Source organism: Nylanderia fulva, unplaced genomic scaffold, assembly GCF_048542155.1.
Source record: "Nylanderia fulva isolate GAGA-0341 unplaced genomic scaffold, ASM4854215v1 Scaffold16, whole genome shotgun sequence".
NCBI classification, from domain to species: domain Eukaryota; kingdom Metazoa; phylum Arthropoda; class Insecta; order Hymenoptera; family Formicidae; genus Nylanderia; species Nylanderia fulva.
The window spans coordinates 1,927,672-1,944,360 of NW_028189835.1; the positions used below are offsets into that span (position 1 = coordinate 1,927,672).

Sequence of the window (16,689 nt, forward strand, 5' to 3'; positions counted from 1 at the left end):
AGTTTTCTTTAGCACTTTGGTGAAGTAAAATATATATCTTATACTAAATTAAAGCTTTATCGTTACCGCATCATAATCATCCCAGATAACACAGCTATTTGAAAAGAATTCATTTGTACGTCACCTTGTATGTCGCCAATTTTGAGTCACCAATTTTGTAAAATGAATTCCATATGTATTTGAAAAGGGACTCAAAATTTGTGACATACAAATGAATTCTTTTCGAATAGCTTGTGCTATCTGGGATAGTATCAGAATATCTAATACGAGTAAATAAAATACAATAAAATTAAACGCAAAGTATTTCACAATCGAGGATACATATACAATTTCAACTTTATATAATTATTAATTAATTAAATTAATTAAGTCAATTAGTTATAAGTATTTCGCACTATACTTAATGGTAAAAATATATTACAACTATTACTAAAATTATTAATAGCTGTTTAGCTAATATTATAATAATACACACATAAGTATTTTTATGTTAAATAATTAGAATTATGCAACGATATAAATGCACACATCATTAGAAGTTACTGCAATTTAATAGCTTTAAATTTCAACTTTATTTAATTTTGAAAAGAATAATCAACCTTTCACATATTGCCTATATCTATAAAATATAAATCTATATTATTAATTCTCGTTTATTCCACGTATCCACGTATGTTTTATACATTTCACGTATGAGAGATTATTAATTTCTACGTACGTAATTAAACAATGCACATCATCCACGAAAATTCGAAGCAGATAATCCATTTAAAGGTAGTAATATTTTGCTCACGAGGTAATATATTCAACCGAGAATGTAACACGCACATTATTCTATAATTCGAACATTATACAATAGGATATAAAGCAATCTTGTTTATTCAATGAATCAAAACAAAGAGAAGACGGAGTAGCCTAAGAAAAAAAAGATTGCACAATTTGCATTTAACGGAAAAAAAATACTATTTTAATTTATAAAAAGGCAATTTTATTTTTCAACGTATTGTGTATATTGTCAATTAAGAGACTGCGCTAAGCGCAACAGTTTGACATGTTTTTTTTAATTTGAACAAATCGAAAATAAAATGCGTGTAAACAAATGCATAACATTCCATTGAATATTGAATATGACAAAATGAATTTATTTACACACAATTTTAAATTTGTATACACGTCAATTCAACACATCGCGCTAGATTCATAAAATGCAGATCAAAATAAATTGAGAGAGGTACAGTTATATATATATTAAATTTAACATATAAAGTAAAAAACTAAAATAATGAAAACCTTAACGTAGCGACGAAACGCTAAAATAATATGATCTCATTAGTTCACAAGATAATAATACGAAAGTTCACAAACTTTTTATCACATCATTTACATCTAGAAGTGTTTTAATTAATCTTCACGAATTAAAAAAAAAAGAAAATTAGTAGATGTAAATATACATCTATTCTGATTCTCTTTTTTCACTTTTTTTTATTCGAAAGCAACTATGTTTGAGGTATATTTGTCTCGTCCTCGGTATTATTGTGAGATCCATCACCTTTTTCCTTATAAAATTTTTCGACCAACGTGTTACTCGTCGTCTTTAGATCATACGCTAATCCTAACCAGGCCATGATATCTATGAAGGTGCCTGCCACGTTGAAATGTTCCGAGCCTCTATAGTCCCACGGGAAGCAATGATGATAATTATGCCAACCCTCACCGAAAGTAAAGAAGGCTACATATTTATTCTGCATTGCCATAATATGCCTAAAACAAAAAGTAGAGAAAGAAGAAAATCTGTTTCATCTGACAAGTCGATTTGAGTCAACTTGAACAAATTTCTCTGAATCTCATGCAACAGATTATTTAAGCGAAATAATACACATTTTACTTCTATTGACTCTATTATAATACCTTCGCATAAAATTCCCTTTAGTAAATTTTATGCGGAGCCTTTAGTAAAAGTGTTCGATGATTAATGTGTATACTTTGTTTTGAAAAGTATATGGATTTAAGAAAATCTTAACTATTAGTAAAATCGTAAAAAATATTACTTCCTATTATGTCAATTTTCCTTTTACGAGATAAAATAAGTATCGATAGAAATTCTTTATAAGACATACATGTATAAAACATAAATTATGTCAGATAAAATCACAGAATGTGTTCTTTGTAAATATACATTTCAATAAATTTTCAAACTTTGTGTTAAAAAAATCTAAAGTATATCTTTAAAACGAGGTCTTTAAAATAAAATTTTAAATTTTAAAAGATTTGAGAAAGATTTAAGTTTTTAAATATCTAATATAAAAAATTATATAAAATTGTGCAAAACATAATACTGCATTTTTTTCTACGATAATGTCGATTATTCTTGTATTGCGAAAATTAAAATATCAAATAAAAAAAGATTTTAAGAGTATCTGTGTCTCTTATAAGGTCATTTGTTTCTTTGTTAAATTTTTGTACTTTCTATTTATAATTCAGAACAATTCGAATGGTATGCTAGTTGATTTTAAGCGATTACGCAAACATATAAATTAAAGAAATTAATAATTAATATGTACTTGTCGTAAGGTTTCGTGCCCCATAAGTGAGCAAAACTGTTGACAGCAAAAGTAACGTTTATCGTAATCACCCAGCGAACCATTGTAGCACCTATGGATACCATCCAGCTTTCATTCCAGAAATATGCAGGTATCAGAGTCGGTAGAATAAAGGTTAGTGTTAGCATGATCGGCGAATAATATCTGCAACAAAAAGTAATTGTTTATTATTTAAGCTTATTATTTAATGTAGAATTATTTTTCTCCTATAATCGAAAATCGATGACGCGACCTAAATCAAATTAAATTGCGAGATGAGACCCACATGTACTCAATTTTGTTCTTTGATTCTTCATTAATATAAGCCTATTAACTTTAAATTATATATATAAAAATCTTCTCTTCTACTTTTCAAAAAAGTAATATGTATGTACATATATAGAGATATTATATCTCTACGATTTGGGGAAACGTCGTCATTATTTAAATAATGTTAAACTCACTTATCGAAGAAACGTATGACAGGATCGGCAGCGATATCGCTCATATCTACATTTTTTCCATATTCTTTCACCGCCGGATGATGCTTCATCATTAACCAGCCAACATGCGAGAAAAAGAAGCCGCGATTAGCGTTATGCGGATCCGCGCATGTATCCGTGTATCTATGATGCGTTCGGTGAGTGCGAATCCATTTAAACATATGAATCTTCAAAATAACAAATTTTAGAAAATCATATTTCAAAATAGAACAAATTACATTAAACAATCTTACGAATTTTTATCGATCAATTATATATTCTGCAATATTTATCGCTAGGTTTATTCAGTACTACATCAATATATATTATGTTATATTAAATATTACAATAGTAAAAATATTTTTGAATCAAAAAATGTATGCAATAAATAAATTATTAAATAATCTAATTAACAGAAAAAATTTAGATTATGTAAAATTGTATATTATGCTGAATAAAAATATATAGACAATGCATACGTAAAAATATTACTATCACATTCCATTAATAAAATTAATCATTGTCTCGCTGTAAATATTGAAACTGACGTGCTAGTAAATAATCGCTTGTGATTAATGGTTGATACACACCACAAGAGAAAAATCTGAAAAGTTCGCAAGACTATATATATTAAACATATAAACATTGTACATTTTGCATCCTAACTAAAATTTGACGCAATTTTAAATTTTAATATAATTATTAAATTAATTGGATAATTATAAGTCTGTTTGTTTTATCTGAACAGATTACACTAATTTAAAGTTTATCTCTTTTCTTCCAATGCGGAGTAAAAAAGAGAAACTTTGAACTAGTGCAGCCAATTCAGCTAAAATAAACAGACCTAATATCGTAATTCTTTCATGATTTTACCTGTCCAGTTGTGCAAAAGAGACAAGCGAATATAATTTTGAGTGGCAGTTTAGCATTAAAACTTCTATGTGCCCATAGACGATGCATGCCTGACGTTATACCCAAACCAGCAGTCAACCCCAATGAGATTGCTTAATACGGGGAATAAAATGAAAAAGCAACATTAAATATTTTATTTTTATTATTTCAAGTACAATATACGATATAAAATTTCAATTAGTTAATTATGAAATGTTAACAAACGCTAAAGAAAAATTACATATTAAATTTCTTTTTATAATGTACGATAATCTTTATAAAAAAATTTCTCAAAAGTGTAAACATTAAGTATATTTTGAACTTGTAAGTGAATAAAAATTAGAAATTTTCATAAATAAAATTAAAAATATAAAAATAAAGAAAATAATTTTTGTCTTTGTTAAATTTTTATATTTGTATAGGTAAAGAAAAACGAGCAAATTTATTTGTTGAAATTATTTGACAAAATTGATTTCAAGTAGGGAGACCGGGGCGAAGTCGTCACTCTTTTTCAGTTTTGACTACCAAAAATACATTTGTTGTAGTCAGAATCACAACATGGCATATAATTCACTAAATTCTGTTGGTCACGTAGACATCATAAATAGCGTTTATTTAATATTAACAACGAATTTACATAACATACAGATTTCGAAATAAATATAATGACGACTTTACCCCGGTCTCCCCTATTGCAAAAAAACTGAAATGTATATATTTCTATATCATTTCCAGCGCATTTTTTATTATAAAACATGATTGTATATTATAAAAGACGATGCATAAAATTATATGAGAAACTAATTTTAATCAATACGTACCAAATATCCAGGTGTAAAGTTTCGCCTCATGATAGCGCGTGACAAGTAAATATATTGCAATAATATGGAGAACAGGGATACCAATGACATTATGCCAAATTAATGGTTGTACCGCCGGTATGTCCTCTTCGGTGGTTGTTCTAGAATCGATTTTTTGCCATCTTTTTTTTCCGGTTTTGTTAACTTTCGATCCTTCTTGTATTCCTCTTCGTAATATTCGGTTATCATTATAAATTGCTGAAATGAAACGCCCACAGCAATAGTGATACGTTTCTTTATTTTATGACGTTTGTTATCGCATATTTATTACACAATAATAATTCTAACAATGAAATTATTTACATTATTTCGAAAAATGTCTATAATAAATCATAATTTGCAATTAATTTGCTACATTCTCAACCGCATGAGCTTTTTTATCTTTTTAAAGATTAGCATTTCTAATTTTTATTTTTTATTTAATTTCGATTTATTAATTCAAACAATGTTAATGACATTGTTTATTTTCAAATATTTTCACAGAAACTTCAATATAGGATATCTCTAGCTTTATAATAGCTCTATAAAACATTATAGCTTTATTTATTCATTTATTTTATATTGGTACACATGTTTTATATTCCATAATTATATATATATAATATATAAATACTTTAACTATATTATTAATAATATTTTAATAATATTAATTACGTTTTTATTTTAAAAATTTATAAAAAAATTGGTATAAAATTTATTGGAGTGATGGAATATATCAAGAATAATTATTATGGCATATAATTATTTGATTTTATAAATTAGATTAAAAACTTTCACATTGAAGAGTTAAGCATAAATTGTCATCAAATAAATATCAATGTTTATATGATCTATGTTTTGCATATTACTGTATTACTGACCAAATTACACGAGCATGGTTCGTATCTGTTTCATTTATGATGCGATCTCACTTGTGATTAACAAACCGAGATGCTCGTTACATGTCGCGAGGAACAGCGTGATATATATAAAATAATTAACATATGCTTTAGATGAGTATGCTACACTTTTATTTAGTTATACGATAGACAAGCGAAATGAGTTTGCCAGATCGCGTGTACATTTATTGTTTTCCTTTGCCGCATCTCAGCGCTTGCAGAATGTTACTATGATCAATCTCTTAAAAATTAATAATCTTATTATATTATGCATGATGTTAAAATTATACAACATATAATAACAATTTTATTTTTTAATTTTAAATAAATATAGTTTTTTTAGAAAATATAACATAAAATACAAATTGAAAATATTAAATTTAAAGATACAATATAAAAATAAAAAAATTTACAATTATTATTTTTTTTTATTCAAAAGGATTCATATAAAAGCCTCGTTAACAGTTGTATTTTTATTTACATAATTAATAATTCTGATGAAAATAACGCGTACGATGGATTAATCTTTATGTTTCATCATAAGAGTACTTTATTACACCGTTAGACAATTTCTAACCGATGCGAACTTGACGTGCACGGTGAAAGTGCAACTGTCACGGTTATTCGTTCGCTCTTTCTTTGGTAACATATATTACATTTCACTGAACGCGCCGTGGTATAGAGATAAAAAAAGGAGTACTATAATAACATACTACGATGAATGCGCAGTCATTTATTACGTGACAAGAATTTCCTTTACCAAGTTAACTGCATAGCAAATGCAAAAATACACAACAAAAATGTTAGAAATCTCGTCAGACATGCTGATCATTTACCGTTATCTATGTTCTACGCATTTATAAATATTTATACATATAAGTTATTAGCTTTCATGAGCACGACATTTCCTATTAAATACATGTACATCAGTTTTAAAAAGAGTATAAAGTTATTTTTTATAATATTACTTCGAAAAGAATTATAGAAAGAGGAAACGTGGTTTATATATCAGAGAGATACAATTCTTGGCTATATATCAAAATGCTGGAAGTCAAGGAATGAAAAGGATTGTTGACACTGCTTTTTCCAATGTTCTATTTGGACTAAATTTTTGTACATAGTTTCAGTATCAAAATTTAACAATAGAACATACCTGAAGACAAATATATAATTCCGATCTTATATAAAGTATCTTTATTGGAACTGAATTATGACTTATGACATATTATATTCGAAATAATGTGTGAAAAAAGGAATAACAATATACTTACATTTTTTTACTTATAACTAAGACATTAATAAGGCTCTCAATGCGAAACAAATATTTTTTCAATGGACGAGAATAAACCAGATGCGAATAACAATGCATTAATTTCAAGGAAAAATTAGTTTTCATTGAAACTGATTAGTTGTAAACAACGTACAAAGATTCTTTGATACCAAATAATTTAATAAATCTCAATTCAAAATTTTATTTTAAATAAATCTCTCTTTCTGTCTTAAAATCTCAATTCAAATTTTATTTTTAATAAATCCCTTTCTTTTTTTTTGTCACCTCTAAGAGTGTCTTCTTTTATTTAGCTAGAAAAAATATTGCCGCGAAATATTTATAAAGAATTACATCTCATCAACATTGTATAATTTGATCGCGTCTAGTTTTGCAAAACATGCGCCATACATAATTTAATAATTTAATTAGCATAAAATAGCCGCTAAAAATTATTCCGCTCATAAAGCACTGTTCTGCTTTTCGCTTATAAGGACACTTGTTACCTCGTTTGACAACTTATATTAATATAAATATATAAAAAAGAAGCAATACAACTTACAATAAACGATTTGATGTATGTAAATGTGCGTCTCGAGATGCTAAAAAAATCGAATTAGATGAAAATGAAAACCGATGTGCACTCCACTGCTTCGTATTCATTTCACTGGACTGAAATATAGGAAACCACGGTCTCTTATATAAAGAACTCCCCACTGCTAATGTAATTGAACTTACAAGATCAACTTAGATCAGAGAGGTGGATTATGATTCGCGGAGCAGTCATTTAGTTTCGTATCATAACGTATTAGCACCTTTCACTAAAACTTTCGTTTTTGTATTCGATTTGGTATATTTCCTCAGTTTCTATGAACATTTTCACATTTTATCGTGACGTCTGATCTCTAATGACGTTGATATATGTTTTCTATAAATTGCGTATATCAATATATCGTATCTAACAAAAAGTTCTATAAAACGATGCAACAATAGTCTACCTCGTACGATTCACAATGAGGCAATTGAAATAGAACGTGATCAAGAATTTCTGTATGAAGTAAAGAAAAACAATATATGTATCCAAGTTTTCTTTCGATTTTAAATTAATTTTTAAAATACCAGTGGAAAATGTTAATAAACTAAATATAATATGTACTAAAATGTTTTTATTATTCTTAACTAAATACAAACTATATACCTTTTTTCTACCAAACAACTTTTGTTTGAACAACTTGATTGATATGACCGATTTTCTCGAAATTGGTGTCAAAATTTTGCAAATTTTTCAGGATAGAATACTATGTAATTTCTTTTTTATTTTAGAGAAAACTCTGTTTTTGTAAAAAAAAATTTTATTGGATTTCTTTGTCCGTGTGCTAAAACATTCCAAAACATCGAAATAAAGGATGTTTGGTATTGAGTTTAGCGATGATCGGTGAAAAATTTCGATTTTTATACAACTTAGAGTAATGGTAAATTAATCCCAGTAAAATCTCAAAATGAGCACAGGCACGGTTCCGAAGATACAAAAGGGTAAAAATAATGATTTTCCAATCAAGGACGAGGAACTATAACTTTCACTTCTTCATATTTCCAGAATGGTGGCCTATGCTAACCATGAAACTTCTCTGGGATTAATGTCTCATCATATAGTAATATTTGACATAAAAAACGTTTAAAATTTGAGGTCCCAAAATTCGACTCTATAAAATAGGCAAAAAAACAGGTCTCCTTACGATCATTCTTTTTAAAAAATATGTATTTATTAATTTTCGTATATACATTTTGAAATATATCAAGTTAAATGTTTTTACATGAATTTTATTCGAAAGCAACTATGTTTGAAGAATGTTTGTCTGGATCATTTTATGAGGCACGGTTCCGGAGATGCATAAGGGTAAAAATAATGATTTTCCAATCAAAAATAAGAAACTATCACTTTCACTTTTTCATATTTCCGAAATGGTGGCCTATGCTAACGATGAAACTTCTCTGGGATTAATGTCTCATCATATAGTACTATTTGACATAAAAAACGTTTAAAATTTGAGGTCCCAAAATTCGACTCTATAAAATAAGCAAAAAGACAGGTCTCCTTACAATCATTCTTTTTAAAAAATATGTATTTATTAATTTTCGTATATACATTTTAAAATATATCAAGTTAAATGTTTTTACATGAATTTTATTCGGAAGCAACTATGTTTGAAGGATGTTTGTCTGGATCATTTTATGAGGCACGGTTCCGGAGATGCATAAGGGTAAAAATAATGATTTTCCAATCAAAAATAAAAAACTATCACTTTCACTTCTTCATATTTCTAGAATGGTGGCCTATACTAACCATGAAACTTCTCTGGGATTAATGTCTCATCATATAGTACTACTTGACATAAAAAACGTTTAAAATTTGAGGTCCCAAAATTCGACTCTATAAAATAAGCAAAAAGACAGGTCTCCTTACAATCATTCTTTTTAAAAAATATGTATTTATTAATTTTCGTATATACATTTTGAAATATATCAAGCTAAATGTTTTTACATGAATTTTATTCGGAAGCAACTATGTTTGAGGGATGTTTGTCTAGATCATTTTATGAGGCACGGTTCCGGAGATGCAAAAGGGTAAAAATAATGATTTTCCAATCAAAAAAGAGGAACTATCACTTTCACTTCTTCATATTTCCAGAATGGTGGCCTATGCTAACCGTGAAACTTCTCTGGGATTAATGTCTCATCATATAGTACTATTTGACATAAAAAACGTTTGAAATTTGAGGTCCCAAAATTTGACTCTATAAAATAAACAAAAAAACAGGTCTCCTTACGATCATTCTATTTGAAAAATATGTATTTATTAATTTTCGTATATACATTTTGAAATATCAAGTTAAATGTTTTTACATAAATTTTATTCGGAAGCAACTATGGTTGAGGGATGTTTGTTTGGATCATTTTATGAGATCCATCACCTTTTTCCTTATAAAATTTTTTAACCAACGAAGAGTTCGTCGTCTTTAGATCATACGCAAATCCTAACCAGGCCATGACATCTATGAAGGCGGCTCCCACGTTGAAATGTTCCGAGAGTTTATAGTCCCACGGGAAGCAATGATGATAATTGTGCCAACCCTCACCGAGAGTAAGGAAGGCTATAATTTTATTCTGCTTTGCCATAATATGTCTGAAACAATGTAGAAAAAGAAGGAAATCTGTTTCATCTAACAAGTCGATTTGAGTCAACTTGAACAAACTTCTCTGAATCTCATACAAAAATTTAAAGTATTATATCTCTAAAACGAGGCCTTTAAAATAAGATTTGAAATTACTAATTAATAATAATAAACTTATTTTCCTTAAACAACATAAGATAAACTTTAATGGAATCTTAGCAAAATTTTAAATTTCGAAATTATTAATTAAAAGAAATTTTTTTATTAGACAACTTTATTAGACAAAATTTCAGGTAAATTCAAAGAGAATTGAGAACGATTTAAGAGTTTCTGAATATCCAATAAAAAATTATAAAAATGTGCAAAAAATAACACTGCATATTTCGATGATAAAATTGATTATTATTTTTGAATTGCAAAATATAAAATTAAATAAAAAAAGATTTTAAGACAAGTTGGTTACACCTAATATCTGACTCTTCTAAGCTCATTTCCTTCTTGAATTTTTATATACTTCCTACTTATACAATACTTAAGCACAATTCGAATGATATTCTAACTGATTTTAAGTGATTACGCAAACATATCAATTCAAGAAATTAATAATTAATATATACTTGTTGTAAGGTTTCGTGCCCCATAAGTGAGCAACACTGTTGACGGTAAAAACAATGTTTAACAAAAGCACCCAGCGGGTCATTGTACCAGTTAGGCATATTATCCACCTTTCGTTCCAGAAATATGCAGGTATCAGAGTCGGTAGAATAAAGGTTAGTGTTAGCATGATCGGCGGATAATATCTGCAACAAAACTTATTTGTTTATTATTTAAGCTTGTTATTTTATATAGAATTATATTATAATTAAGAATCAACGCAATGCTACCGCTAAATCAAATTAAATTGCGAGACATGTGCCCAATTTTGTCTTTTAATTCTTCTTTAAAATATACCTATTAATTTTAAATTATATATATATATAAAATCTTTTACTTATCGATTTGGAGAAATGTCGTCATTATTTTAAATAATGTTAAACTCACTTATCGAAGAAACGTATGACAGGATCGGCCGCGATATCGCTCATATCTACATTTTTTCCATATTCTTTCACCGCCGGATGATGCTTCATCATTAACCAGCCAACATGCGAAAAAAAGAAGCCGCGATTAGCGTTATGCGGATCCGCGCATGTATCCGTGTATCTATGATGCGTTCGGTGAGTGCGAATCCATTTACTCATATGAATCTACAAAATAACAAATTCTAGAAAATCATATTTTAAAATCGAACAAATTACATTAAACAATCTTTATCGATTCATTATATATTCTGCAATATTTATCGCTAGGTTCACTCAATATTACATCAATATTATGTTATATTAAATATTACAATAGTAAAAATATTTTTGAATAAAAAAAATGTATGCAATAAATAATTAAGTAATTTAATTAACAGGAGAAATTTAGATTATGTAAAAATGTATTATGCTGATTAAAAATACATAAACAACGTATCGTAAAAGTATATTATCTACTATTCAATTAATAATTAATTATAGTCTCGCTGCAAATATTTAAACTGACGTGCTAGTAAATAATCGCTTATGATTAGTAAGTAATACACACCACAAGAGAGAAATCCGAAAAGTTCGCAAGACTATATATACATATATGCATAAACTTATAAACACGGTAAATTTTGCATGTCAATTAAAATTGCAGCGCAATTTTATATTTTAATGTAATTATTTCATTAATTGAATAATTATTAGTCTGATCATTTTATCTGAACTGACTACACTAGTTCAAAGTTTATCTCTTTCCTTCCTATGTAGAGTAAAAAAAATAAACTGTGAACTAGTGCAGCCAATTTAGTTGTAATAAGCAGACCTTATCGTGACTCTTTTGTGATTTTACCTGTCCGGTTGTGCAAAAGAAACAAGCGAGCATAATTTTGAGTGGCAGTTTAGCATTATAACTTCTGTGTGCCCAATAACGATGAATGCCTGACGTTAGACCAAAACCACCACAAAATCCATATAAAAATCCTGAATACAGGGAATAAAATGAAAAAGCAACATTAAATATTTTATTTTTATCATTTCAAGCAAAATATACGATATAAAATTTCAATTAGCTAACAATGAAATGTTAATGAACGCTAATGAAAAATTACATATCAGAAATCTTTCTATAATATAAGATAGTATTTATGAAGAAATTTCTGAAAAGTGTAACATTAAGTATGTTTTGAACTTATAAATAAACGAAAATAAGAAATTCTCAAATTTTTGTAAATATAATTAAAAATATGGAAATAAAGTATATAATTTTCTTTCTTATTAAATTTTTGTGTTTATATAGGTAAAGCAAAACGAGCACAAAATTTATTTTAACATGAAGCTTATTTGTTAAAATTTGAAAGCATTTGACAAAATTGATTTCAAGTATTAGAAAAAAAAACTGACATGTATTTACTTCTCTATCAATTCTGGCGCATTGTCTACTATAAAACTTAATTGTATATTATGAGACGATACATAAAATTATATAAAGAAATAATTTTGATTTAATCAATACGTACCAAATATCCAGGTCCAAAGTTTTGCCCCGGGAGGGATTATGGCGTACGAGACGAATAAATAAAACGTAATAGCAAAGAGAACAGGGATTCCAATGACATTTTGCCAAATTAATGGTTGTACCGCGGGTTTGTGCTCTTTCGGCGGTTGATCTAGAATCGATTTCTTGCCATCTTTTGTTTCCGGTTCCGTTAACTTTTGATCCTTCGTGTATTCCTCTTCGTAATATTCGGTTATCATTGTAAATTGCTGAAATGAAACGTTCACAGTAATAGTGAAACGTTTCTTTATTTTATGGCGTCCGTTATCGCATATTTATTACACAATAATACTTCTAACAATGAAATTAATCACATTATTTTTAAAGACGTCTATGATAAATCATAATTTGCAATCAATTTGCTACATTCTCATCCGCAGAAGTTATTTAATTTTTTTAAAGATTAGCATTTTTAATTTTGATTTATTATTTAATTTTGATTTATTAATTTAAATAATATTGGTGACATATTTTATTTTGAAATTTTTTCACAGAAACTTTAATATCCGATATCCCTAGCTTTATAATAGTCCTATGAAACTTTATAGCTTTATTTGTACATTTATTTCATATTGGTACAAATTTTTTATATTTTATATAATTATATGTATATATATATATACTATACATACCATATTATTCCATAATTATATGTATACATATATACTATATTATGACCTCAATTATATTATTAATAATATTTTAATAATATTAATTACGTTTTTATTTAAAAAATTTATAAAAAATTGATAGAAAATCTTTTGGAGTAATGTAATATATCAAGATATAATTATTATGGCATAATTGTTTTATTTTATAAAATAGATTAAAAATTTTCACATTGAAGAGTTAAGCAATATAAAGTGTCATCAAAATAATATCAATGTTTATGATCTATGTATTACGACATTATTGACCAAATTACTCGCGCATGATTTGTATCATTTCATTTATGATGTAATCTCACATGTGATTAACCAAACTGCTCGTTGCATGTCGCAAGGAGAAGCTTGATATTTATAATTATCATTTGTGTTAAATGAGTACACTAAGTCGTATTCAGTTATATGATCAACAAGCGAAACAAGTTTTCCAACTCACGTGTTTACTGTTTTCTTTTTCCGTATCACAACGCTTAAGGTGCGTATCTGACTAGAACATTTTTTTGCGCTCGAACGATTTCGCGTACGTACACATATGTTCTAGTTTAAACGTATCATTTTTGTTTCAACGCACACTTTGAGCACGCGCACAAATGCGATTCGATGCTTGTCGGTACATCAAAAGAATTACATGCAAATTTAGATACTCAATCTAGACGTGTTTGCGGAATTGAAACGTAGGAATAAATTATAGTTCTCACACATTTTTTTATTATTGTACAACTGTGTAATCCATCATTGTTTTGATGTTTTTCTTTCTTTTTATGCACGATAATATGCATTACAATATATGCTGCAGCTGCTACATTTTGCTATTTACTGATTATATTTGGCGAACAACACAAGCACTGTTTTGTTCGCACGAATAAAAATCTCGAATGTCAAAAAAGTTTACACGCACATTTATGCGCGTAAAATGTTCGTGCGCGTAAAAATGCTTTTTACGAGCGAAATTTTAGCATTCGCCGTATTCCTTCGAGGCAAGCTGAGTATTTCCGTGCGAAAAATGAGAACGATATCAACAATAGCAATTAAAAGACAATTGCGCACTATATTGCACGATCCTTTTGGCTAACACAAATTTGACTAACAATACGTTTATTGTTTATTGTGCGTAAAAGCGAATTATATATCATGATCGCGTTATACATTTCGATAATGTTATATTTTTAGGATTGTTAAACAATACATTATATGTATGAAGAATAAAACTTGATACAAAATTTAGTTAAAAGAAAATATAAAATGAATATAGTGTACTATTCTATTGTAATATTACATAATACTTCTAGGAAATATATAACTGCGATCTTTCTTCCCTTTTATTATGTTAATCCTTGTACGACTAATTGTACGAACAGAATGTTACTATGATCAATTTCTTAAAAATTAATGATCTTATTACGTTATGCATGATGTTAAAATTATACAACATATAATGACAGTTCTATTTTTTAATTTTAAATAAATATAATTTCCTTAACAAAATAAAAATATAAAATAAAAATTGAAAACAATAAATTTAAAGGTTCAATAAAAAAATAAAAACACGTATTTTAATTAAATAAAGATATTATACATTTAAAATAAAACAACATCAAAATTTGGACAAAACAATATAAAATTTAATACATATAATAAAAAAAAACTTTCTTAAAAAAGAAAATAAAAAAACAGAAAAATAATTTATCTAGTTTACAACAAAGAAACATTTTATTATAAATAGATTTAAAAATAATAATTAAAAAATGTATAATTTATGCGCTTTTTTAATTATTATATAAACGCATGTGTAAGATTTACAATTATTATTTTTTTTATTAAAAAAGATTCAGATAGAACCCTCGTTAACAGCCGTATTTTTATTTGCATAATTAATCATGGATAAATTTTTGTTTCAAGATGAAAGTATTTTATTACACTGTTAGGCAATTTCTAATCGATGAGAACTTGACGTGCATGGTGAAAGTGCAACTGCCATGGTTATTCGTTCGCTGTTCCTTTGGTAACATATTACATTTCACTGACTATACTGTGGTATATGGTAGATATCAAAAATGAAGTATCATAATAACATACTAAGATGAATGCGCAGTCATTTATGACGCGAGAAGAGTTTTCTTTACAAAGTTAATTGCATAGCGAATGCAAAAATGCTTAACAAAAATCTTAAGAATCTCGTCAAACATCCTAATTATTTACATTTTCCGTTATCTATGTTCCATATATACATTTATAGCTATAAGTTATTAGCTTTTCTACTATCAGTTTTAAAAAGAGTATAAAGTTTTTTTTTTATATCACTTCAAAAAAAATTATAGAAAGAGAAAACGTGATTTCATATCAGAGAGATACAATTATTGGCTGCATATTAAATTACTGAAAGCCAAGAAATGGAAAGAATTGTTGACTCCTCTTTCCAATGTTTTATTTGGACTAAATTCGATTATACATAATTTCACTATCAAAATTTAACGATAGAACATACCTGAAGACAATATGTAATCCCGATCTTATAAAGTTTGTCAGAACAAAATTATGACTAGAAATAAGCACTTTATACTTTTGAATATCTGTGAATTGTGCTAGAAAAAAGTGTCTGAAAATGCTCTAATTATGTGTGAGAAATCTAACAATTATGCGCCATTATGCGTGTTAAATATTTATGCTATTTATGCGCAATTGCATTATTTTAATCACGTACACTGAAAAAAATTATTTATATATTCAAATAAATATTTTTTTTAATACTATTTGCAACATAATTTTTTTTAAACTAATAATATTGATTTGCTGTAAAAAAATATTTATTTGATATAAGAAATTCTGTTTCAAAACAGATAAATATTTATTTGTTTCAGACAAATGTGTAAATGGAACTATTTAAGTAAATATGTATTTGAGTTCAATAGTTTTTTTTCAGTGTAATACACATATAACAACCTATAACGACTTATAAAATTGTATGAAAAATGGGAAATATAGGAATTAAAGCATTTTAACCACTCTCTTTAAATAAAAATCCATAAAACTACGTATGTTAATGTGTGAGAAGGAAAAAGCAATACAAGACATACATAAAATAAAAATAAGTGTTTGGTATATTAAAATATAATACATATAATTATTTAATAAAGCACAGAATGCTTCAACACAGTCAAGTCTAGACTTGCGTTTTAGATATTACATTAAACAAAAATTTTCAATTAAAAACGATAAAATATTGAAATATTAGATGCGATGACAAAGCAGAAAAAGTATGCGATTTTGAA

At 27.2% G+C, this 16,689-nt stretch overlaps 2 protein-coding genes and 1 pseudogene across 4 annotated transcripts in view; 1 reads left to right on the forward strand and 2 right to left on the reverse strand.

Moving 5' to 3' along the window:
- Fstl5 (follistatin-like 5) overlaps positions 1–16,689 on the forward strand; it is a 109,255-nt gene that overhangs the window by 2,331 nt on the left and 90,235 nt on the right. The gene's annotated exons all lie outside the window — the stretch shown is intronic.
- On the reverse strand, positions 1,179–7,613 carry LOC146723924 ((11Z)-hexadec-11-enoyl-CoA conjugase-like; annotated as a pseudogene). The gene is made up of 6 exons (XR_014924306.1): positions 7,520–7,613; positions 4,774–5,010; positions 3,935–4,065; positions 3,044–3,249; positions 2,562–2,744; positions 1,179–1,761 (listed from the first exon to the last, which is right to left on the reverse strand). The product of XR_014924306.1 is annotated as a (11Z)-hexadec-11-enoyl-CoA conjugase-like (transcript).
- Positions 9,883–12,955, reverse strand: LOC146723925 ((11Z)-hexadec-11-enoyl-CoA conjugase-like). Its single transcript, XM_085480919.1, has 5 exons — positions 12,718–12,955; positions 12,051–12,181; positions 11,172–11,377; positions 10,748–10,930; positions 9,883–10,141 (listed from the first exon to the last, which is right to left on the reverse strand). Exons 1-5 carry the CDS (start codon positions 12,953–12,955, stop codon positions 9,883–9,885), a joined length of 1,017 nt encoding a protein of 338 aa, XP_085337045.1.

Bases quoted from the DNA above. Each gene is read 5' to 3' on its own strand.
- LOC146723925 (XM_085480919.1), bottom strand. From the start codon at position 12,955: ATGATAACCGAATATTACGAAGAGGAATACACGAAGGATCAAAAGTTA. The intron at 12,182-12,717 runs GTACGTATTGAT...CCCTGTATTCAG, and splicing joins ACTTTGGACCTGGATATTTG to GATTTTTATATGGATTTTGT. The intron at 11,378-12,050 runs GTAAAATCACAA...GTTATTTTGTAG, and splicing joins TCTTTTGCACAACCGGACAG to ATTCATATGAGTAAATGGAT.